The sequence below is a fragment of the Anastrepha obliqua genome, chromosome 5 (assembly GCF_027943255.1).
Source record: "Anastrepha obliqua isolate idAnaObli1 chromosome 5, idAnaObli1_1.0, whole genome shotgun sequence".
In the NCBI taxonomy this organism is placed as follows: Eukaryota; Metazoa; Arthropoda; class Insecta; order Diptera; family Tephritidae; genus Anastrepha; species Anastrepha obliqua.
Genome location: NC_072896.1, coordinates 124,229,855 through 124,253,361, shown reverse-complemented (window position 1 = coordinate 124,253,361; position 23,507 = coordinate 124,229,855). Strand labels below are relative to the sequence as shown.

The 23,507-nt window shown below is 37.7% G+C and overlaps 2 protein-coding genes across 2 annotated transcripts in view; one reads left to right on the top strand and one right to left on the bottom strand.

Moving 5' to 3' along the window:
* The window catches only part of LOC129247105 (serine-rich adhesin for platelets), a 346,746-nt gene that overhangs the window by 104,978 nt on the left and 218,261 nt on the right, over positions 1-23,507 (bottom strand). The window contains exon 4 of the mRNA XM_054886033.1: positions 12,334-12,462. Within this exon, the coding sequence (XP_054742008.1) occupies positions 12,334-12,462 (129 nt within the window). The remainder of the gene's footprint in view (positions 1-12,333; positions 12,463-23,507) is intronic.
* LOC129247106 (beta-hexosaminidase subunit beta-like) lies at positions 7,582-12,149 on the top strand. The gene is given in 9 exon segments (XM_054886034.1): positions 7,582-7,731; positions 7,801-7,880; positions 7,969-8,152; positions 8,384-8,487; positions 8,602-8,842; positions 8,845-8,910; positions 11,066-11,195; positions 11,257-11,458; positions 11,523-12,149. Coding segments are annotated over 9 exon segments (1,563 nt in total). The 5' UTR covers positions 7,582-7,613; the 3' UTR covers positions 11,961-12,149.

Genomic DNA, 23,507 nt, shown 5'->3' with positions numbered 1-23,507 from the left:
GCCGACATTAACGTCACGTTTTGTTAATGAAGTGTCCGTCACAGCAACACAGCAAGGCAAATCGGCTGAAGCGACGATTGCGTGGTGTGGTTTTCAATGAATGCAAATCAAACTTAAGTGGTAAGCACAATTATAGAATTAAGATATAGAAAACTGAAAACGAGGCAGAAACACAAGAGGTGGCGCTAAGATGTTTGTGATATTTACTTGTAGATATTAAGACGAGCGAATTTCACAGCTTAAGCAGCTCAGCGCGTGGGTTTCAAAATGTTGCGCTGGTGCTGTAGAAAGCTTTTGCGCGCTGCCATTTGTGACTGTTAATGCATTTTCAGCATTTAGCCTGATTTTTATGCGCTTCACAGATTTTTATTAAAAAAATAATTTAGCTAAAATTGCCACAGGCAAACATTCGTGTAGTGAACAAGCAAAAAAGCAAAGACAAAGCAAAGAAAAAATAAAGAAAAAATAAATAATAAGAAAAAAAGAAAAAATTACCGTTGATATTGCGACCACATGCAATGCCAGTAAGCGGTGTGTGCGTGTGTGTATGAAAGCATTAAGCGCTGCCAGAAAATCTACTGGATTTAAACTGATGTCCTATTGGTGAATTTGGAACCATGCGTAGTAGCATAAACATTCCTCAAGCACATACGGGGAATGCTGCTGGAGTGATAGTCCTTGGCCGGATATAAATCCCGGCCGTTCTGGCAACGTAGAACCGACTACCGTGGGACATAGCAGTGCGCATTGCTGCTCCTTTTCATAGAAGAAAATTTAGGGATTTAAAAAAAGGAATTTTAATTTAACAAACTTCTCCACTCAAGCATGGTTTTAGAACTGTTGGAAGGAGGGAGTTCTCTGCGTGGGAAAAATTAGCTCAGGGGTAGCCACGTGTTTTTTAAAATTTGAGTACTTCATTACTTTGATACAAAAACAATCACTAATTGGCTATTAATTTGTTTGTCATATTTAACAGCCCTTTGTGCTCTGACTTCAACTGGCGACAGTTAACCACAAATCAGACTAGTCCACATTGAACGCAATTGCACTAATTCTCAGTTAGATGTTTAGATTTTCTCTCTGCAAGGAATTCGCAAGTTTGGTTTGCCCACGAGCGATGCAGCGCGAAATTGTATATTTAATTAAGCATGCGAAACGAACGTCAACACTACAAACAACAACAAAAAAACCAAATTTCCAAAAGAAATAACAAATATGAAATAAGAATAAAAGAGCAGCAAATGGATGCGCGCAACCACTTATTTACTTATAGAGTATGTGTGTATGTGTGTGAGTATATATGTGTGTATGTATGCATGTGCAAAAGCATGACCAGGAGATTGCTGTCTGCTGAATGAATGTCTGTAGGTACAGTGGCGAGCATTATTGAGTGCAAAATGATTTTTTTTCTTTTATATATAATATGTATATATTTTTTTAATGTTGTGCAGTCTTTAACTAAAGTCATATAAATCAAACTTTCAAACTTTATGTAAAATTTTTGAAATTTGAAAAATGCATTTAATTTTCATTTAATTTTTTAGCATTTAATCAGAATTTTAGAAAATCTTAAGGCACCCAGTAATTTGGTTCCGGAAGTTTTAGTGAAATTATTGCGAAGTCGCTTGAATTTTTAGTAAGTTTCTTCTGTCGGCTTTTTGCTCTTTATTCCCCTAAAAAATTTATTGGATATGCAAGAATGTGCGCAAAGACGTTAGAAAAAAAATTAGAAAAAATCAACTCGAGTTTTTTAAAATTGATCTTCTTATCTGAAAAAACAAAACTGTAAAAGCTTTCACAAAAATTTTTTTTTAATCAACGCGTTAATTTTGCTGCCAAAAACTTGCACTAAATTATCCCAAATTCGATGGGTCATAAAACTGCCCAATCGAAATTTTTCTGAAAATTCAGATTAAAAAACTCAACATTTAAATGTTAAATTCTATAGAATTTTGTTTGGTTACAGATAATTTTACAACATTTAGTTTGTAGATATAAAAAAAAATCGTCATATACTCACTTCTGCTCGCCACTGCGGGTGTATGTATGTATCCATCGTGTATATGTATGTATGCACTTTTGTATTGCAACGGCAAGTATCTTCGAATCGGTGCGCTTTGTGTGTTGCGCTGCATTTGAATGAATTTTTTATGTAACATAATCGGCGCTCCATGTACATACAGACACATTTATGTAGGTGTGTATTTTTCTTACATAGTTGCAAAAATCTACGTACATATATACGCATGTAAGTATACACACATACCTTCGTCGATTACAAACATACATACGTACGCCACTTGACTGAATGCGGATAAAGAAGCGCCTAGTCGAACATATTCGAGTATTAAAACCACAACGTAAATAAGGGAAAAAATCGCTGGACTCGCAAAGCGAAATTGTAATTTCTACAAGCGTCTCCGCTACGAACAAATTAAAGCTAAAAAATTGCTCCAAGCAAACATTGGCTAAATTAAAAAGAAGTCACATCCCACATAAAGTAGCAGTGAGCAATGAATAACTGTCCTTCACCCCACACCACTTGTCTTTGCTTTTGGCAAAGAGAGCACACAAGAACTCGGGCATTTGACACATTGCAAAGTTTAAACGGCAATGAGAAGCTAAAGAATGGAGTAGACACGCTGGAGTAGAAGCCATCATATACATACATACATGCATATTAAATAATATATTCCTTCTCCTTTATGTGGTCAAGAAAAATCGACAACAATGGGTTGGGATTTTTTTCTTAATTATCCCAACAATGCGTGAAGCTTTTGTAAAGCTTTTGAGAAGCGGTATTAAATTAAGAAGAGATTGTAAAATAGGCATAGGAGTGAGGAGAAGATCAACATTAAAGGTCACAAAAGAATTAAAAATAGATGCAAATATTGTAACAGCTCATTTCACATTTTTTCAATTATTTCTATAATACTGAAATATCTTGCATGCCTCGATAAGTATCAGGTCAGTCCATAAGTTCGTGCGTATTTTACCCATAACTTCACTTTTGTACGATTTTTGCATACAAAAAATTATTCGCGGAATAGAACGGAACTATTTATATTTTTTTTTGATGTATTGTGCATTCAACAATTGATTTTAATCGCGGATAGAAGCACGTGTTGTTAAAAAATAAAATGGAATCTTCGAACGCGTATAAGAGGCATATTTTGTATGCCTCAACTCCTGTTGCAGAAATAAACACTGTTCACGGAGAGGATACCGTGAGTGTAAAGACTGCGCAAAAGTGGTTTTCAAAATTTCGAAGTGGTAACTGCGACGTGGAGGAAGCCCCGCGCGCTGGTCGTCCTGAAATCTTTAACTCCGACGCCTTGTTCGAACTCGTGGAAGCTGAGCCAAATTTGACAGTCGATATAATAGCTCAGAGGTTAAATTCATCGCATTCAGTTGGGAAAGGTTTCAAAGCTGGGAAAATGGGTTCCGCATAGACTTTCCGTCGCCAACCTTCAGCAGAGAGTGAACGTGTGTTCTCAGCTGCTGCAACGGCTTTGAAAATGAAAGTTTTTTGAACCGCATCGTTAATGGTGATGAAAAATGAGTCCTTTACAATAATCCTGTTCGCAAACGCTAATGGTTAGATAAAGATGAAACACCAGAACCGACCCCTAGAGATGGCCTTCAGCCCAAGAAGATTGTCCTGCCTATTTGGTGGGATATGGCCGGTATTGTTTATTAGGAACTTCTGGAACAAAACCAGACGATAACTGCTGATTATTATTCCCATCATCTATCAAACCTGAATGAGGCACTTAACAAAAATCGACCGTCTTTAGAGAATAGACGCAAAGTTTTGTTTCACCACGACAACGCAAGACCTCTAACCGCAAGGCAAACATTAGGTGTTACGACTGAATGCAAAGCTGATCAAGAAAATGCTAATATGGCAACCCCGTTACTTTTGACATTTGCTTTTTCCCATATGTTGCGCACCCGCTTTTTCGCTTTTTTTTGCTTTGACTTTTTCGCGAACGGACGTGCCGCTGCACAATATAATGTGAACATACAAAATTATATACTCTACAATATAATAAAACAAATCCAATAAAACTAAATTTGAAGAATACTTTGAACATTAGGCAAGCTAAACAAGCTCGAATGGGAGCTAATGCCGCATCCACCATACTCTCCGGATATTGCACCTTGTGATTATCACCTTTTCCGCGGACTTCAATCTCATATGAGTAACACCAACTACTTCTCAAAAGAAACTATAAAAAGGGATATCGAAGCGTATTTTGGCTCCAAGGGCAACAAATTTTTTGAGCAGGGAATTAAAAATTTGCCTAAACGTTGGGAAGACAATGTAAATAATGAAGGAAAATATATTATTGATTAATAAATACTTTAAACATCTTTTTATCATCTATTAATTTTGCCTACCTTTAAAAAACGCACGAACTTATGGACTGACCTGATACATGCAGGTGAACAATTTAAACACATATGTATATACATACATACATGCATACATACATACACACACATTCACATACAAGCATAATCGTACTTGACTTCTTTTCTTAATTTATACTCGTACATTTCCGCTGATTCTTTGGGCCAAAGTTTGCAAACGGCGTCATCCATTTTAATTCGAAGTCACTTTTAAAAATGTTTGCGTTTCCTGCCTGGTTTTTGTTATGAATTCAGTGCGCATTTTGCATGACAATGGGATTTCTATTTTTTCATACATTATTTCCTAACATTTCATTAATAAGTATTTGCAAATTTTTTATGTCAATACTTCGAACGCATTAAGTCGAATTATGTTTTATGGGCATTGGACCCTAGCTTACTCGTTACGCATGAAACCGGAATTTACGCGTAAAAGGTGTAATTTTTTAGGTATAATTCCAGATGCGATATGTGAACTGTATTACTTTTTGTTATTTTGTAATCTGATATCAACTTGTAATGTTAGGTTAAACAGTTACAAGTCACCCTTACCGACAATAATTTATTGATTTCAGCCGTGCTTAGCTGAAGAAGCAGCGCAAAGCAAAGCGATATTTGTTTTTGTTTGATGATAATATAATTTTTTATAATCTTGTATCTGTAGTCTGCCCAATGGCCGACACTTTGACCTAAAAGATTCTCTATGTCTTCTATTGCATGACTTAAAAGTGCTTAATACTTAGTCCACTGACTCTCACTCCTACCATTAAATTTGTAGCCACAGTTTCTACTTAACCTACATAGATGTTCCCTGCCTCAGCCTGAGAATTGGTTGAAAGCCAAATACTTTCAGCAAATTTTCCGCCTTGAGGACAAATTTTAGGATATCTGCAAAAGGGGGCCATTCTCGAATGCACTCGGATACATTTGATCCCGCTGAAAAATGTGCAGTCTTGCCTTTGCCAAAGCAATACAGTTGCACAAAATTATGCTCTGTGGTTTCATCATCCTCCGGATAGAGTCTACACTCTGTCTCATTCCAATGTGAATTTTGCGACGGCTCTTGTAGTGCTAGAGAGAAATATTCTGCGGTGGATTTGTGCTCCTTTGTGCGTTAGCAACGGCTAATATCGAAGGCGATGGAACGATGAGCTGCATGAGTTTTACGACGACACTGACATTATAAAAATTGATTTCGAGTGATGGAAATTTTTATTTTGACCGATACGCGCTCCATGATTATCATAGTGAAAAGATTTTTAATGGTGTAGCCAATATCAGACCGTTAGTCGGCTCTCAGCGAATTTGACTGAATCAGCTGAAGGCAAGGCGAATTTGTTACAGGTGATGACATCCGCATATAAGTAAACACATAGATGTATTTTGTTTCTCCTGTTTGAATTCCATCAAAATCAGTATCTTTTCCGCGCTTGCCATTTCGGTCCCTCTCCAGAAACGCCAAAAAGGAGTATTCAAGCCCAATACACTTTAATGTTTTTGTTTTGTAATGTTTCACTTTATATTTGATTTGAATCGACAATTATACATTCTCAATGTACACAAATGGCAAAGTAAACACCCAGATGTAAACAAAACAAATAACTTTGACGTTATTCATATGCAGGGCGAAAAAATCAGCTGGGCAGATGCCATCACCTGTAATAAATCCGTTTTGGCTAATATAGCAGGGGTAATTAATATATATATATATATATTATATATGTATATATATATATATATATAATTAATCGGTTTGTTTACGAAAAAACTAGGAATGAGTTAGTGATATACGAAAAAACATAGAACCGACTCTCGCTGTATTGCTTATCTGTTTGAATACTGTTATTTCAAAAACTATAAATTTTCCGATAGGGTGACTTATTAAGGCCTATTGTTAGCGTAATAAAAATTATTTTGGCCTGCTTTCCGCGTATTCTGTTTAAATTGTACGAAATCTTCCAAAAGGTAATCAATTTTCCGCTTTTAGATCATCCGCTTTTGTGCTGGATAATTCTGCCTGGTAAAAGTATTTCCAGCCCAAAAAAGCTTGGACCACTTAACATGAAATTGCTGTGGTTCCAAGCAATATTCTGACTAATCCTCAATTTCTGGGCCATAAAATACGTGGCCACACGCAGACCGACTCGATAATTTCCATGATTTTATAAATATTATCATATCAATCGCCGAAGACCTACCAGTAAGGAATGACTGGGATCACCGCTCTGCTCTTGCAACCTTTTCTGATTTCCTCTATTCTTCAAATGGATTCTTCATTCTGGATTGTAAATCAGTCCGTGCTTCAGACCATCTTCAGATATGTGTAGACAGGGCTAATTTTAATAAATAAATAAATTTATTTCTGCACATACATATTTTATATAACTTTTATCAGACTGTCGTGAGTGATTTCTCTATTTGGAACCTATTTGTTCGCTTTGTATTTTGTTGCCCTGAATTAACTTTATTTTTATTGACTTAAGCCGGGGGGAAAAACGCTGTTCAACTGCTACGACATAAGAAACTCCTGCTAATTAATGGCAAATAATTTACGCCGTCAAATGATTTTTTTTATCACATTTCAGCCAAATTGCAAAACAAAGCAAACTGCAACACAAACACACACACACATACACATGACACTACTAATATTCATGCACATACAGGGTTGGCCATATTAAACTGACCCATGTGGTTATTAAAAAAATATGGAAAAAGAAACATTTTTTTGTGTTTCATTGTGAAAAACATTTAATTTAGTTCAAGGAGATTCGTTTACATCACTTTTTGAATATGATATCGCGCAAGTGGTCGCCCTTAGCTCGTGTGCCCGTTTTTCGGCGTTTTCCATAGTTTTGGCCAGCGTCTCGCCCGATATGGCGGCTATTTCCCGTCGGATATTGGCCTTAAGTGCGCCTAGTGTCTTTGGCTTGTTGACGTAAACCTTAGATTTCAAATTACAGTAAAAAGTTATAGGGTTACTCAATGGGTCAGTTTAATATGGCCAACCCTGTACTTGAATAGGTGTGTGAAAAACGCAACTGTGTCAATTTACTAAGTTGTGGTTCCCCTCACAAAAGATAAATGAAAATATGTCTAGAAATTATTATCACTTATCAGTTTGCTTTCTTAATTTCCTATGGCAAATCATAGTATATTTCTAAAGTCAGCAGTGAACGCAACTTTATTCGCTAAAAATGCGCTGTATACTCGCACTTCTGTCAGCTGCATTTTTAATATTTTGCTTTGGCTCACATTTCAGCCGTGCCGATGATGGTTATCGCAGTTTTGGTCCTGAATTTAAAGCTACTACAGGTAAAAAATATCGTTTTTATCGTTTTGATTTTATTAGTGATACAGTAAAAACTTTTACTATTCCTATAGGCGAAGTTTGGCCAAAACCGTACCGCCAAGCGGAAAGCAGTACTTTTTACGCGATTAATGCCACGAATTTGCAGTTTGTCGTAAGTGCCGCCAAAACACTAGAACAACTCGAAAGAAGAATTAAATTTCGCAAATACTTAATTTATTTTAATTTCCTCTCTGTCACAGGCTGTGAACGAGAATTGTGCGCTGCTGGAAGATGCCTTTTCGCGGTACATCAACATCATACGCGCTGCAACGCAAGGTTATAATCGCGCCCCTGCCACCGCCACCGTTGGCATCGTCCAAACATTTCTTGTCAATCTTACACAACCCTGCGAAAACTTGCCACATCTCGACATGGATGAGTCATGTAAGTGTGTAAAAAAAAATTTAAATGGCAGCACCACGTCCTTCGACCACAGGCGCCGCAAAACAGTGCAATTAAGTGAACGAACGTTGCATTAATCGCAGCTCGCCCATCTTTTGCACTCGTTGTGTTGTTCTATCTTTTTAATTTATCTCATGCTGCTTAATGCCACTTTATAAAAATTATCATTTTTTATTTTTCCACCACATTTTCATTTATTTTCACACGCACCAGATTATTTACGCGGCGATGGAGTGGTAAGAGCCAACTCCATTTGGTGTGTATTGCGTGGTTTGGAGACCCTCTCCCAACTATTAGTGCCAATGCCAAATGGACTGGTAAGTAAACAAGTGACAAATTTAACCCATTAGTGCCACACAGCTGTGCAATATATTAAATTGTGCTCCATCCACTTATTGCTTTCACCCTCTCGCTCTCCTCACTACGGACAGCTACTTACGCGCAGTACAGAAATTTACGATCAACCCCGTTTCAAATATCGCGGGCTGATGTTGGACTCCGCAAGGCATTTTGTGAGTAAGAAGAAAATTTTGCAACTGATCGCTGGTATGGCCTACAATAAGCTGAATGTTTTCCACTGGCATATGACGGATGACTCAGCATTTACCTACAATTCAAGCGTTTTTCCGGAGTTGGCAGCGAAGGGCGCCTCTCGACCTGAACTGACCTATTCCAAGAAGAAGTGGTGGAATATGCGCGTGTACGGGGTATTCGTGTGGTGGCAGAATTTGATACGCCAGGTAAGTAAAGAGGTTATAGAATAAGAACTAAGCAAAGGGCAAGTAATGGAAGAAAAAATGTTCCAATGCGCGGAAGAAGTTCATAGCAACCACCACCAGCTAAAGGAAGAATTTGCTGCAGCTAAGAAGAAAGATAATGGTAAAGTGGACCAGAATCAAATGATAGGTAAAGAGAGGATGAAGACATCTGCCTCCTCTCTCAAAAACTTACTGACATGCAAACGAAGACGAACAGACTAGTCACGCTGGCACGCACTGTTGGACTGGAGGTCAACATCGCCAATACCAAGGCTAAGAAAGTCAACCACAACAAAGCAAGATATCTAATAGTTGACGGGTGTCCGATGGAATTTGTCGAAAGCTACTGCTACCACGGCTGCACTATCACGACAGATGGCGAAGCAGATGAAGATGTCAGCTGCAGGCTAAAAAGGCTGGTGTCCAACATCATCACGCAGACGGTACAATCCTTCGTCAACAAATGCCCTAACATCATCTGAAGAACAGCAACGAAGCGCTGCGGAGATTAACGAATGAGAAGCCTATCCTACGGCAAATCAAACGTAGAAAGTGGCGATAGATAGGTCACACGTTTAGAAAACCATCAGATAGCATCACGAGAATGGCACTGGACTGCAACCCGCAAGGGAGCAGAGGTCGCATTCGGCCAAAGATCACTTGGCGAAGGACGAAGGATGGCGCAAAAACAACAGCCCAGAACCGTGTACGATGGAAGAATCCCACCGAGGTCCTATGCTTCGAGCGTAGCGAACAAGGGTATACAAAAACAAGCCATTGAAAAACAGTTTGTACTCAGATCTCAAAAACTCTGATTATGACAAGATATTAAGACAAAGCGGTAGCGGTAGTTGAGTAGGTTGGTGCGTTACTACCATTCGGAAGTTTACAATTCATATCACCGTGCATGAGACACCAAATAATAGAAAGTGTTTTTTCTTAATAGCGGTCACCCCTCGACAGGCAGTGGCAAGTCTTCGAGTGTATTTCTGCCATGAAAAAGCTTCTCACAAAATACGATTTGTCGTTCGGAGTCGTCACAAAAACCCTTAATATCTGGGAGAACAACAAGACGCACACCACAACTAGGGGGAGGAGCTCGGCCAAAAACCCAATAAAGGGTTTTTTCGTTAGTAAATTTTCAAATTTCCATTTTCCCGGTGTTAACTAATTTTAAAATTTTGTAGAAAAACAAAAATATATAACTTAACCCACATATTTCCTATCCTAGTCGCCTTTACTCGCGCATCTGTTTTAGTACAACGTCACTCGCAAGTTGTCATAAGCATCCTGAGGTATAGTAAAGTGTAAATTTTCTTCTCTCTAAGTGGGCGACCTCAAACGATCTAACGAGCTTGACCTTCAGCGAATGGTAGTTTACATAAGCATTCCCCTAAACGAATTGTACAGTGCGATTGATTTGCAGAGCATAATCGCAGCAATAGGAAATAGTCTTTGACTCTAACTGCAGGGCCGCCAAAGCGCTCTGGCTAAAACTGAATCTTAAAAAGACAAAGTGTCTGCTTGGATTCAACAGATCAACTACCAGCGTCCTAACAGGTGTTATAACGGGTCACTGCACTATTGGCATCCTAGCCAGTAGAATGAATGTACCTCTCAATGACCTCTGTAGGAGTTGTGGTGGTGAAGAAGAAATTGAGTCGGTACAAAACCTTCTCTGTGAATGTCGTACACTTCAAAAAGCCATGCCAAATATTTTGGCGATTATTTCTTTGAAGCTCTGAGAAATTTGAATGTGTGTCTCACTGGAGGGGTTTCTTAAAAAGATTTTAAGTTTAAGCAACAAGTTAGGGGATGGAAATCAAATACCTCAACGGCAAAAGTGAATATATTGTTATCGCCTCTCGACAGACATTAGCAACCCTCAGTGTATTTCTGTCATAAAAAAGTTTTTGCTAAAAAATTTCCAGCGTTCTGGGAGAGCACAAACCTGTAGAACCCTCCATTTGTGGTCCAGCATCAAGATTCACAGCAAGAATGGGGCAGGAGCTTGATCTTAACACCTTCTAAAGATGTTTGCGAGAATCTATTATATTATTTTTAAAATAATCAGAATAAATGCAAAAAAATTTTTAAATTAAGTCTCAATAGCAAAAAGTAAATCTCTCATAAACAGCTCATACAGCCTCTTGGGGTGCTTCACATCCGGAGATACTGACAAAATGCGCTGGGAAATATATCGGCCAACTTGGTCCCTTAAATCCCACAAAAGAAACAACTTTTAACTTCCTCTACAAGCTTTTCAGGTAAATTATGGATACTATCTATTTTGTTCTCAGCCTATCCGCTCAATTCTTTAACTCATAGTGAAATTAAAACCCTTTTCCCCGACAAATATCTGCACTTGGGCGTGGACGAAGTCGATTCTGCCTGCTGGGAATCAAATGCCGATATTCAAGCCTATCTAAAGGCGCATGAACTGGACAATGGTGACTTATCATATCTATATTTAGAGCGTTTTTCGGCAAATATCTCAGCCTTGGGCTGGAAGCAGATGGTGTGGCAGGAGGTGGGTTGATTACAACAACGCTTACAAAGACACAAAAATGAAATTCAACTCTTTCTCCAACCAGGCCATGACCGAAAACGCTTACATGGAATGGCCCCCCGGCACAATTGCACAAGTGTGGTTTGATTATAAGAAAATTATGGCCGCACTCACGAAAAAAGGTCACGATATCATCATGAGCGATGGTTGGTACTTGTATGTGTTGGACACTGGCGCCGATTGGGAAAAGTTCTACGATATTGAACCGACAAATTTCAGCGGCAGTGCAGCACAGAAAGCGCATGTAATTGGTGGTGAAGCTTGTCTATGGAGTGAGTGGATTAATGAGCATAATGTGCTGCCAACAACATTTCCGCGTGTGAGTGCAGTGGCCGAGCGTTTGTGGTCCCCGCAGGAGTTACGTGATACAGAAGCGGCGCGATTACGTTTGGAGGAACATAACTGTCGCATGATAGGGCGAGGAATCGAAGCTCGACCGGCTAATGGTTTTGGCATGTGTTGATTGCAAAAGCAGCAGACTATTAAGAATAATTGAGAAATACAAAATTACTCAGTGCTCATAAACTTATTCACAGACAGCGGATGAGCAAAGATGTTATAATCAACTCGAATTATGGTTTTCATTATTATAAAGATAATACAAATTAATGAAAATGTCAATAAAAATTAAACCTTGGATGTTAGACAGATACTAAGCGCTTTTTTATAGTGTAAAGCTTTCAGCGGTCACGGCGTGACTGTCATTAAAAGTTTTATTTTCTAATATTCAAATTCAAGAAATTCAAATGGAGTTATATTGAATGGCTTAAAAAAATTAAAGATTTTACACAGCACCTCTTTTTTTATTATATATTTTATTAGCTTAAAGAACTTACGTGTCAAAGAGATAGCCGCAGGCTTGAGCCGCGTCGATGTGCCTTTAGCAGTCTGCTGTGACTTCGGTGGCGGTCCCAAATCTGTCGGCGATATGCTCAAGTTTCGCACATCGCGCTTTTTGGCAGCTCCTACAATAGAAATAAATAAAATATGAGTGAACTATTCATTAAACAAATTGATTTGAATATTTCAACAATTTTGATTGAATTTTTCATAAAATCAATTAAAAAGAATAACAAATGGGTTGATTGATTAAAAATGCCCGCCGCTTACAGCAGAGCTACAGTAATCAAAATATGTGTTTTTGAAATAGAAATTTGAAAAGGTCGAGCCAAGGAGCATCAAGGGATTTGGTGTCTCCTAAAACATTCAGGCTAAAAAGCCCATTGTATTTAGAGCTCTGGAAAGAGGGTAGATAGTCAAGGAGGGAAGGAGAAAAGTATCAGCGAAAGCGATGGGAAATAATAGAGACAGAGATAGAGATAGTTAGTGCTGTGAGAATTTTCCAGATTCTTTGGCAAATCTGTAAATATCCTCCCGTTTTAGAGAACGAATATTATTCATTCTCACAACATCGGAACCCAAAACTCGTAGCCGTGTTCTGACAAAGGCAGGACACTCACAGAGAAAGTGCTCAGTGCTATCCACCTCCTCCAAGCACGACAGGTACATCGGGTCCTCAATGATTCCAATGGTGGTCATATACTGACCCCATGGGTTGTGTCCTGTAATAATACCGACCATCAACCGAACGTCTGTCCTTCCAAGTTTTAGTAGAAAATTTGACAGTGTTCTGTTCGGACTTGTCACAAAACACTTTGCAGCTCTACAGCGTTCTAGACCGGACCATCGCTCTTTATGTAAATTGCATTTATAATCGTTGATCCAATTCATGATTCCTGCGGAACTGATTCCGATTATTGGCTCTGGCCCTTGTGGGGGAACCGTTGATCCACGATAAGCCAATTCATCGGCAATCTCCTTGAACATCGGAGTGTCGTGGAACCCATATAAGTACAAGGCTGTTCTGTCTTGCGACAGAATTAAGTTACTTCTTAACAATCTTTGAGGTTTGCTTCGCGTTCTCCAGGGTCATCAGTGCAGCCTGACTCTCACTGAAAACCCCAATCTGTTTTCCGCTCCATCTCCTCTTGATTATCCATTCGGCTACTTTCACAGTTGCCATTTCCCCCATAGCATAGTGATACTAAAATATGTGTACTCGCATGTATAATGAAAAATCAAGTAAAAACCAATTCGGTAATTCCTTAACAATCCGCTTAAAACTCATACATATGAATTGAAACATTTTTGCCAAAAACTAATCAAAATTGAATCCGAAATATACATCGAAATACATAGAAGTTTTAGGGCATTATGACTACTTCAAAACTTTAATTCATCACTGATTTTGAAAAAGTGTAAATTAAAAAATTTTCTTTCAGTTGTACATCTTTGCTCAGAGCTGCTGATTTGGCAGATATCATTCATATCTAAAGTCATAAAAAATGCCGTGGTTTCCCTATGCTTATAAAATGTAAATGCAAAATTACCAAACTTAAAGAAACTTTTGAAGAATGGATCACTTCAAAAATCGATTCTGCGTTCTAAACTTTAGCTTAATCAGGTGGGATAAATGACTCACCATAAACTCATTTATTTTTATTTTTTATTAGTATAAAATCTTTTAAACTTAGCCACTACAGCACAGCTTCATAATAATTTATCAAATCTACAGTTATTTATGGAAAATTCGAAATTTATGAGCAACGAACATTTTGTTCTAGTTTTTCCATGGTATAAACTTTCAAGAAATGGTGGGGCATTTGAATTGCGACCCGTTCAAGTATTCTTAAGTGTGCCTGTAAATCAGCTGAGATAAGAGTTAAGTGACGGATGCAGCTCCATTTCTACGGGCATAACTAAATGCCTACAACGTGTTGTTGCTTGTGCTCCGCCGCTTTATGAGTGGAACGTGACCATTCGGCTTGACGGCGATTAAAACGTGAAGGTGCATATGTATTTATGTATATCAGTGTAAAATATATGCACATTCCATCTGCAATCCACTGAATAACGCGCTTCCCTTATGGAATACTTACATATGTTTGTGTGTAAAGAACTTCAAAAGAAAGCATCGGTAAAAAGTACACCCACTCGCATGCTTGAATCACTCGGCCCATTAACCCTTTCCGGGCATGTAATCAATAGATTGATAAAAAAAGGCTCAGGCTTTATTTTTTATTTCAATTATTTTATTATTATATAACACTTTCCAATTTCATTTCAATTGAGGAATGAAGTCGTTCCTAATAATCGAATTAAAGAAACAGTCAATATCGATGAGCAGGAGGCAGCATAGGTTGTTATTTTATCCCGCGTAATAACTATAAAGCAAATATTATTCTGGCAAGTTTTTATGAATTCTGAAAAATAACTTTTAACTTTCCAATATATTATATTAATAAATACATATATATGTATAAATTATATATATGTATAATTGGCGCGTACACGCGTTTTGGGTGTTTGACCGAGTTCCTCCTCCTATTTGTGGAGGGACCTACAGTTTCAAGCCGCCTCCGAACGGCAGATATTTTTTTTATGAGGAGCTTTTTCATGGCAGAAATGCACTCGGAGGTTTGCCACTGCTTGCCGAGGGGCGACCGCTATTAGAAAAATGTTTTTCTTAATTTTGGTGTTTCCACCGGGACTCGATCCAACGCTCTATCTGTGAATTCCGAATGGTAGTCACGCACCAACCCATTCGGCTACGGCGGCCGCCAATTCATTCATTCTTTCCAATTAATACTCTTTCGTTATTGATGAGAATGTAAGAGCTGACGTAGTTGCATTCAAAATTAAAAGCAAGAACGGACTTTAAAGATTTATTAGACCTCTTCTATAAAGTGAAGTCCAAAATAAACAAGACTGAGCTAAAATGGAAACGACAGGAGCTTTGTTCTGATAACTTCGAGTTTCTTTATTCAAAATAGTCCCCTCTGGCCTCGATGCACTGTTTTGCATGATCTAAAAGCTTTCGAAAGAGTGTTTCAGGTCATTGACCGGAATGTCCTTCAGGATGGCTTCTACGTACGCAAAACATTTTCCTTTCATGGCCAAATGCAAGTTTCCGAATAGGTAGAACTCACAAGGAGCTATATCAGGCAAACACGGTGAGTGATTTATGGTTAAAATGCGATTTCTAGTCAAAAAATCAGTCGCAAGAGTAGATCGGAGAGATGGTGCATTATCATGTAATAAGCGCCAGCTTCCTTCTTCGCGGTATTCAGGGCGAATTCAACGAATCTGATGCAACAAACGCTTGTCGACAATTCCCTTAGAATCGTAAAAACTAATAAGCCTCGACTTGATTTTTCACTTCTCCAAACGCGATTTTTTGGGTGGTGGCTCGTCTGGGGCCTTGCATTCGGCACTTTGACGTTTAGTATCAGGTTAATGTTGGAAACACCACCGTTCATCACCAGTTACAATGTTGTAAAGGAAGTTCGCGTCTTTTCTCGCCTCTTTAATGTGGTCTTTCGAATGTTGAATTCTGAGCAATTTTTGGTCCTCTGTTAACTTCTTCCGAATGAAACGTGCACAGACCTTTCGTAAGCCCAAATGATCAGTTGAAATACGAAAAATCGATGTTTTTGAGATATTCAACTCCGATTCCATGAATTTCAACGATGATTTCGGTTCATTTATGATAAATTTACGAACAATTTCGATGGAGTTTTCGGTAACTACTGATTTTAAGCGACCCGTATGTTCATTGTCATTTATGTCCGTCAACTTTTTTTATCAATTCAAATGTTTTGGTAAACGTTTTACCGATTTTAAAACACAATTTGATATTAGCTCTTTGTTCGAAACTAATTTTTTTACCGATGACACAAACATACTGACACTTTAGACACAATAACTTCGCTTCACCTGAACCGAATGTCACCAAGCTTTCACTGTAAGTCAGCTAGGGATGTAACTTCCAACGCATTCACTCATTAAAAAAATGGCGCCATCAAACTGAAAAACATTTTTATGACGCGAGTCTTGTTTATTTTGGACTTCTCCTTGTACTTGCCACTTCTCGGATCGCTATCTCTCTGCTCGGCTAACTTCATGAAAAATTTTCAGATTCACTGGAAAAAAAACTGGAATTACTCACTATTTTCACAAACAAATGTAATTTTAGGCAGTTCCAGCGCTGCCAATATATGCTTATTTATACCAGTTGTTTCATCTATTCGCCACTTGCTAACGCTTAGCGAAAAGAAGAGTCCTATTATGACTTTATCTTTAATCAGTATTGGTGCAGGATACATAAAGCTAAATTTTAGTATCTCTAAGCTCGTAGACTCCTATAGTACAACATCTGCAGGCCGAGGATATTATGTCTTTTTTCGCATTAAATACAACGTAAATTTGTTTATCGCTGAAGAAAGAAAAGTTTCAAATATTTCGGAACTGATTTTAAAACTAAAAACTGGCGCTCTAATTTAGAAATTTAAACTGAATTGGGTTATGAGGTAATTACTAAATTTGTATATGATTGGATTCCAATATAAAGAAAATTGGAAAGAGTTTTTGCTGAATTATTAATTTCTAATTACCGCGCACATTTATTCCGGTAAGCCTAAACTGTTGATGGATTGCTTCAGTCAGCTTAGCGCACTATGCATAACCAAGTGAAATTGGAAAAGCGTTTCGAAAAGGGTTAAAGATATTTTCAGACACCAGTTTATTTATGGTATTAATTTGAAAAATTTCCATGCGCTTGCTGTGTACCCCATTTTTATGCGTGGAGTACCAAATATGTGCTTGAAAAAAAATTAATAGTTCTGGCAATCAATAAGAGGAACAAAATAAGTCTGTTTGCACAACTTGCACGAATATAATTTCTCTGTTACTGGTATTATTGTTTTGCTTTTGTTTTTGGCCATTTTCAATATTCTTGCGCGGACGCTGCTTTTGGCATATGCAAATAAACTTTATTGCATGGCTGTATGTTGCACGTGGCACACTGCGTTGCAGCTGGACGAGTGGTTCTGGTGAATGGAATGATGTGGTAGTGATTTCACAAAGTTGTTTCCGTTTTTTTTTTTCTCTTCTAGAGTAAGCAAATATTTCTTTTTAAAAGGCCATTTGATGCAGAAGCAAAATTATTTATTTTCTTGATTGGCGATTGTGCAACTGTGCGGCAGGCAAGAAAATATGGTCTGAGTTGAAGAACTCTTAAGAACTGATTTAATGGAAATGCACTAAAAACAGGGGGAATATACATAAGTTAGATATGTGTACATTAACATCTGCGTATAGAAATGATTAGGAATTCAGTTATTTAAGATACAAATATTTTGGCTGAATACATCTAAATTACTTGATGTGTTTGGTTTAATTTTTTTTTTATTTATTTTTTTTATTTTTAAATTTTTTTCTTTATTTTTTTTTAATATTTTTCTTTACTTTTTTAATTTTTTTTAATTTCTTTCGTTATTTTTTTATTTTTTTTCTTAATTTTATTTATTTATTTATTTTTTTTTTTTTCATTTTTAAATTTTGTTTTTTCTTTATCTTAAAAAAATTGTTTTTTTCTTTTTAATTGTTTCTTTTTTTTATTTTTTTTTATTGCAAATTTTTATTCATACACCTTACAATATTATTGAGTATTTGAATAATCTATGTATGTATCTAAGTGTTACTCTCTATTTCGAATTAGAAATAGAAAAGCGTAGTACTAAAATAGAATATCAAAAAATTGTACACAGTTGGTATTTCAACTGGGATTTTAAGCTAAAAAAAATGTATGCTTTCTAATCCCAAATTTGTACTCTGTGATATTACTATTCAAAAATACTTGATATTCAGATTTCTTGGCATTTGCATTTAAGTAGTTTTCTGTGAAAGAAAAATATACTGAATGTATGTATGTATGTATGAACATATCAAACTCAAACATTTGCAGCAGTAGTAGAAAAATTTCCACTGAGTCTTGTCCAGCGTGAAGATGGGAAATTAGTTCAGTGAAATTAATGGGAATTAAAAAGTTGTAATTGACTTACAAGCAAAACAAGGTCTTCTATGCTTTGTGTTTTTATTTTTTGGATTTTTCTATTGCTAGTAATCACTGAAAGCAGCAATCACTGGAAATTTCATAAAACCTTTAGAGGCTTAGAAATTAAATTCACTGCCTCAGCAAGCATTGGCTTCCTTAATTTCTGTTCACTACATTCTACGAAAGCTATTTTCGAAATTCGCATTCTCTGCACCAAAATTTCTTTCGTTGGCGTAGCTATCAGGTTCATTTCCAGCTTAACAAACTATATTTGGTGGAAGAGTAATCCTTATGAAATTCCGGGTACCTCATTAAATCCCAAAATATAACCACTTAGTTTGGTTTGCCTGCCGAATTCATCACTACTCCGCACTTTTTCAGAACTGATCAATGATAGGCGCAACAGGCAAATGATGCGAAACTTTTTAGTTTCCGCGGCAATATCAATAATGTATGAGTAACTTCTAAATAGTCCCACCAAGATATTACAACATGTCTTATGCCCAAAAACACATGACATTTGCCTAGGACGAACATTTAAGCCTATTTTTATTATTTTCTTAGGACGAACATATGATTTAGCCTAGTGTTTCAATGGTAAGTCAAGTGATTCGAATGAGTGGTCTATATTCAGCGAGTTAGTAGCAAATTAATGCCGTTTACATATAATGCAAAATAATACATAAAATTTTAATCTTCGTAACCACATAGCCGGAAAAGCTAAGCTCCAAAAAAGTTGCAAATAAAGCCAGTTTATTGCTTTAGTTTTAGTTAAAGAAATTTTCAACGCTACGAATGATCGCCGAACCAAACTATTCTGTAAGGACTGTATGGATTTGTTGAAATCTTGGAAAAATTACACAAAGAGGTGGAAATTAATTAGACTATCGGACTGCGGTCGCCGTAGCCGAATGGGTTGGTGCGTGATTACCATTCGGAATTCACAGAGAGTACGTTAGTTCGAATCTCGTTGAAATACCAAAATTAAGAAAAGCATTTTTCTAATAACGGTCGCCCCTCGGCAGGCAAAGGCAAACCTCCGAGTGTATTTCTGCCATGGAAAAGCTCCTCATAAAAAAATATCTGCCGTTCGGAGTCGGCTGGAAACTGTAGGTCCCTCCATTTGTGGAACAACATTAAGACACACACCACAAATAGGAGGAGGAGCTCGGCCAAACACCCAAAACGGGTGTACGCGCCAATTATATACATATATCGGAAAACTTATAACTTTTGCAAATTTTCAATCAAATTTGGCACTTGAGTACTAAACAGCTGCAGTATACCAGCAGTCAAGGAATGGAGCGCATGAAGGTCAAAGCAGAGATTTCCATCATTCAAAATTATTTGTTTGTTTATTTATTAAACAAAACTTTATTCAAAGCAAAATCGGATGATTAATTTTGCGCCACCTTGCTATACTAGGTTGACCGAGAGAGGCTATTAGTAAATAACTGTAATTGTTGTATTGCTTGGAAGGCTCGCAAAGGCATATAAACCGTCGACAAAAAAGTCCATGCACTTTGTGATTATAAAATGTTTTTCTCAATTTTTTTAATATAATTTTAATTAATTTTTGAAACTATATATTGTATTCTTCTTCTTCCTTGCTTATCGAGATTCTTCGATCCTGGCTCGTCTGGGTGTTTAAATTCGCAGGTTTCATGGCGCTTTCGATTTGCTGCGTCCATGGACATATGCTGGGATCGCCCTGGCTTCCTCGGTGGCGTAGCGATGTTTAACTCGTGTTTTTCACATCTCATTCAGGCGTCCTCTGGACATACCAACGAAGACAAATTCTTGTATTTTTTGCTCAATCGGTGCTATTTTAAGCCATTTCAACACTTTCATTTCTGTCGTTTGAAGATTTTTTAAGTGACTTTTTTATAGGTCAGCATTCGACTCTAAACTATATTTCATTCTTTAACAAGAAGTTTATAAACCAAATATCTAGATTTTGTGCGAGGTTTAGTAAAATTAATAAAATTTTCTTTAACATTTCCCCACTTTTCACAGTGTAGGCACGTGCAAAGTTGCGAAATGCTTCTAGCTACGGGTATATCGGGAGCGTTCAAGGGAACTTTTGAGGCTAACAAAGCTGCAGCTCTCGGATTTAGTAGGCAGTTAAACTTTGACTTTATTTTTCTAAAATTAAATGGACTATAAAACTGTATATGGAAAGGTTTTCTTAAAATTCGTATTAGATTATCAAGGCTTGCGATGAAATTATTTAAATTTCATACAAATATTGGAATTTCAATTCATATGGCTTTTGTTAAAAAATTTGTTATTTTATATTGAAATTCTTATTTATTCTTTATATTGAAAATCTTAATCTTCAGGTGCTTAATCCCTCGTGGGACATAGGACATCAACACCGCCTGCGCGCCATCTTGTGCGATTTTTGACAATGCACTTCAATCGGTTCCAGCTGTTCCCGATGCTTCTCGCTTCCTTTTCAACTGTTCGCTTCGGGTGTCACTTGGTCTACCAGGCTTGTGATCAACCCCAAACAAAGCGCTGGAAGTGCTAATCAATTTACCTGCCCTAAATCTGGTAGGGGAACACAAGGCCGCCGCCTCGGCGCTCAGACTCAAAAGTATGGCGCTATGGAAAGGCCGGTGGTTTGGCCACGCTTCTATTTTGCACTCTCTGAATAGTCACAAACAAGAAATAGACTATTCTACTCCTAGACTCACCTTCGAAAGGATCTTCAAGACGAGTATACCGTCTAGAAAGGAGTGGCAGACACCAAGGCCATGGAGAAGGGGGGAATTAAATTTTTATACAAAGGGTTCCAAACTAGACGATAAGGTTGGTTATGGAGTTTTCTCGAAGGAATTAGGACTGGAACTAATCCGTTCGACTACCAGACTACTGCAGCGTCTATCAGACAAAGGTTTTAACTATAAAAGAAGTGGCTATATCTAAATACGCGTGCCATAACAAAAACGACTATAAATATATTATAGGATAGCCAAGCGGCCATCAAATCAACGAATGCGGTTGCACAGATCGCAGGTTGCACAGGAATGCCGGCCAGCCTTAAATGCTATTAGAGTCGTATTCAAGGTCAGCCTCACTTGGGTTCTGGGGCACAGAGATATTGAGGAAAACTGTACAGCTGATGAGCTAGCCAGAAGAGCAGTACCTTCTCTTCAACAGCTCAGCGATAAAAATACCATACCTTCAGCACCGAGTAAACTAATAATAAAAAACAACATTATCCAAGAGGCCAATAGGTAATGGAGAGATGAAGATACATGAGTAACAGCTAGGTTACTATGGCCGCAAATAAACAAGAAAAGTACAAAAAATTGCTTAGTCTCTCAAGAGACAATATCTCGAAGGTCGTGGCTTGTTTAACCGGTCATTGGCTATTTGGCAGGCATTCTTAAGACTAGGAGTTTTCTCCCATGAATGAAGTTGTATAGATGAGGAAGAAAAAGAAACTGTTGAGCACTTCCTTTGCAATTGTCCAGCCCTAGCTAAAATCATGGCAGGTTGTCTCGGTAAATACTTTTTTTAATTCTCTTACAGAGCTGTCTGTAGTGGGGTTGCGATCAATTCTACGTTTCATAAGAGCCACAAATTGGTTCCTCGATGGAAGGTAAATGGGCTTCCAGTGCAGCACAGTGGCATCACAACGGACCTGTAAGGTCTAAGTGAGTTAGTCGTGCAGACCGACTACCGCCATAACCTAACCTAACCTACGTGGGAGGGTTCCACTCCAATGCCTTTCGTGCAAAGCATAATCCCAAGGATTGCGGGTTTTTTGTCGATAGGTCAGCCGTTGGAGAAGTATAAAATAACTTGGCCTAGTAGGGTCAGAAGAAAGACACATACGCCAAGCCGAATCAAGCTCTAACCTCAACTCTATCATTCTATCTATTAGATGATCAGGTATTGTGAAGATTAGAGTCCGCAAAAAGTGTTATGGTCGAGCTACAACTCTCCATTATATTCTATTTTCTCCTATACTAAAATTTTTTTCATATTTTTTATCAAAGTCGATTCTTAATGCATTTGCATGTAATTCAACACTATTTATTTATCATATTTATAAAATAATAATAGTTCAACCAAAATCTTAAGTCAATACGCCTGTCATCGCGCACTTATAATAATTTCACCTCACTACCCCAAACTCTTTACTCACCTTTCGTACGCTTCCCAAAACTGCCAAATCGTTCGCGTTCAATTACTTGTGTATGAATATACCGCTCGGAATATGAGCGCGACAATTTTTCCTTCGAGCTATGCGCACCCATTACGCCGCCACAGCTCACAAACAATCACTTGTCGAAAACAGCACAAAACGGAACTCAAATCCACAGCCAATAACGCGAAAATTCACAATTCACTTTCTTTCAATTACCGGCACAACTGAAGCCGAACGCTTTTCATTTGCCATTTATTCGACTTCTCGCAGTTTTGAAAAGCCAACACCGTCGACATTCGCAATGTGTAACTGTGCAACAAAGCTTCTTTTGAACTGTTTGTTTATATTTGTTCGCAGCTGTTCGCAGAATGGACGGATGTTGCCAACTGTCAGCTATCGCTTGTCGACAATCGTTTGTTGATTGTCGTTTGTTGGTTGTTTGGTTTGACGGCTGACTTTGATGACTTGCGCCCGCGCACTAATCAACGAACTCCGCTCAACGCGGCAATCAAGCGTGCAATTTTGAATTCATTTTGCAAAATAACCGATCATTTGGCGGCAAATGCACAAACAAACGTCTGTCTCACAAGTGAACATTTACGGCATGCGGCCACGCATGCGCTATACCCATAACAACACCAACACCAACACACATTGACAGTCGCCTCGGCATCGACATTGATTGCACTTTGTCGTTATGTAGATTTGTTTACATTTTCTTAGACTACTACTGCATGGATTTTGTTGCTGCTCATTTTTTTTTACAATTCTGACATTGACAAGTTCAATGCGCCACCACCGCCAACGTCTCGAGCAACGAGCTATAAATTTTTACTTCACTTTTTTTTTAAATATTTTTCAATGCAGTTGCAACGATTTCATGACCACTTTTCCATTATTTTACATGTAGGCATATATTTGTATTTGTCAAAACATTTATTGCTGGAAGTAAA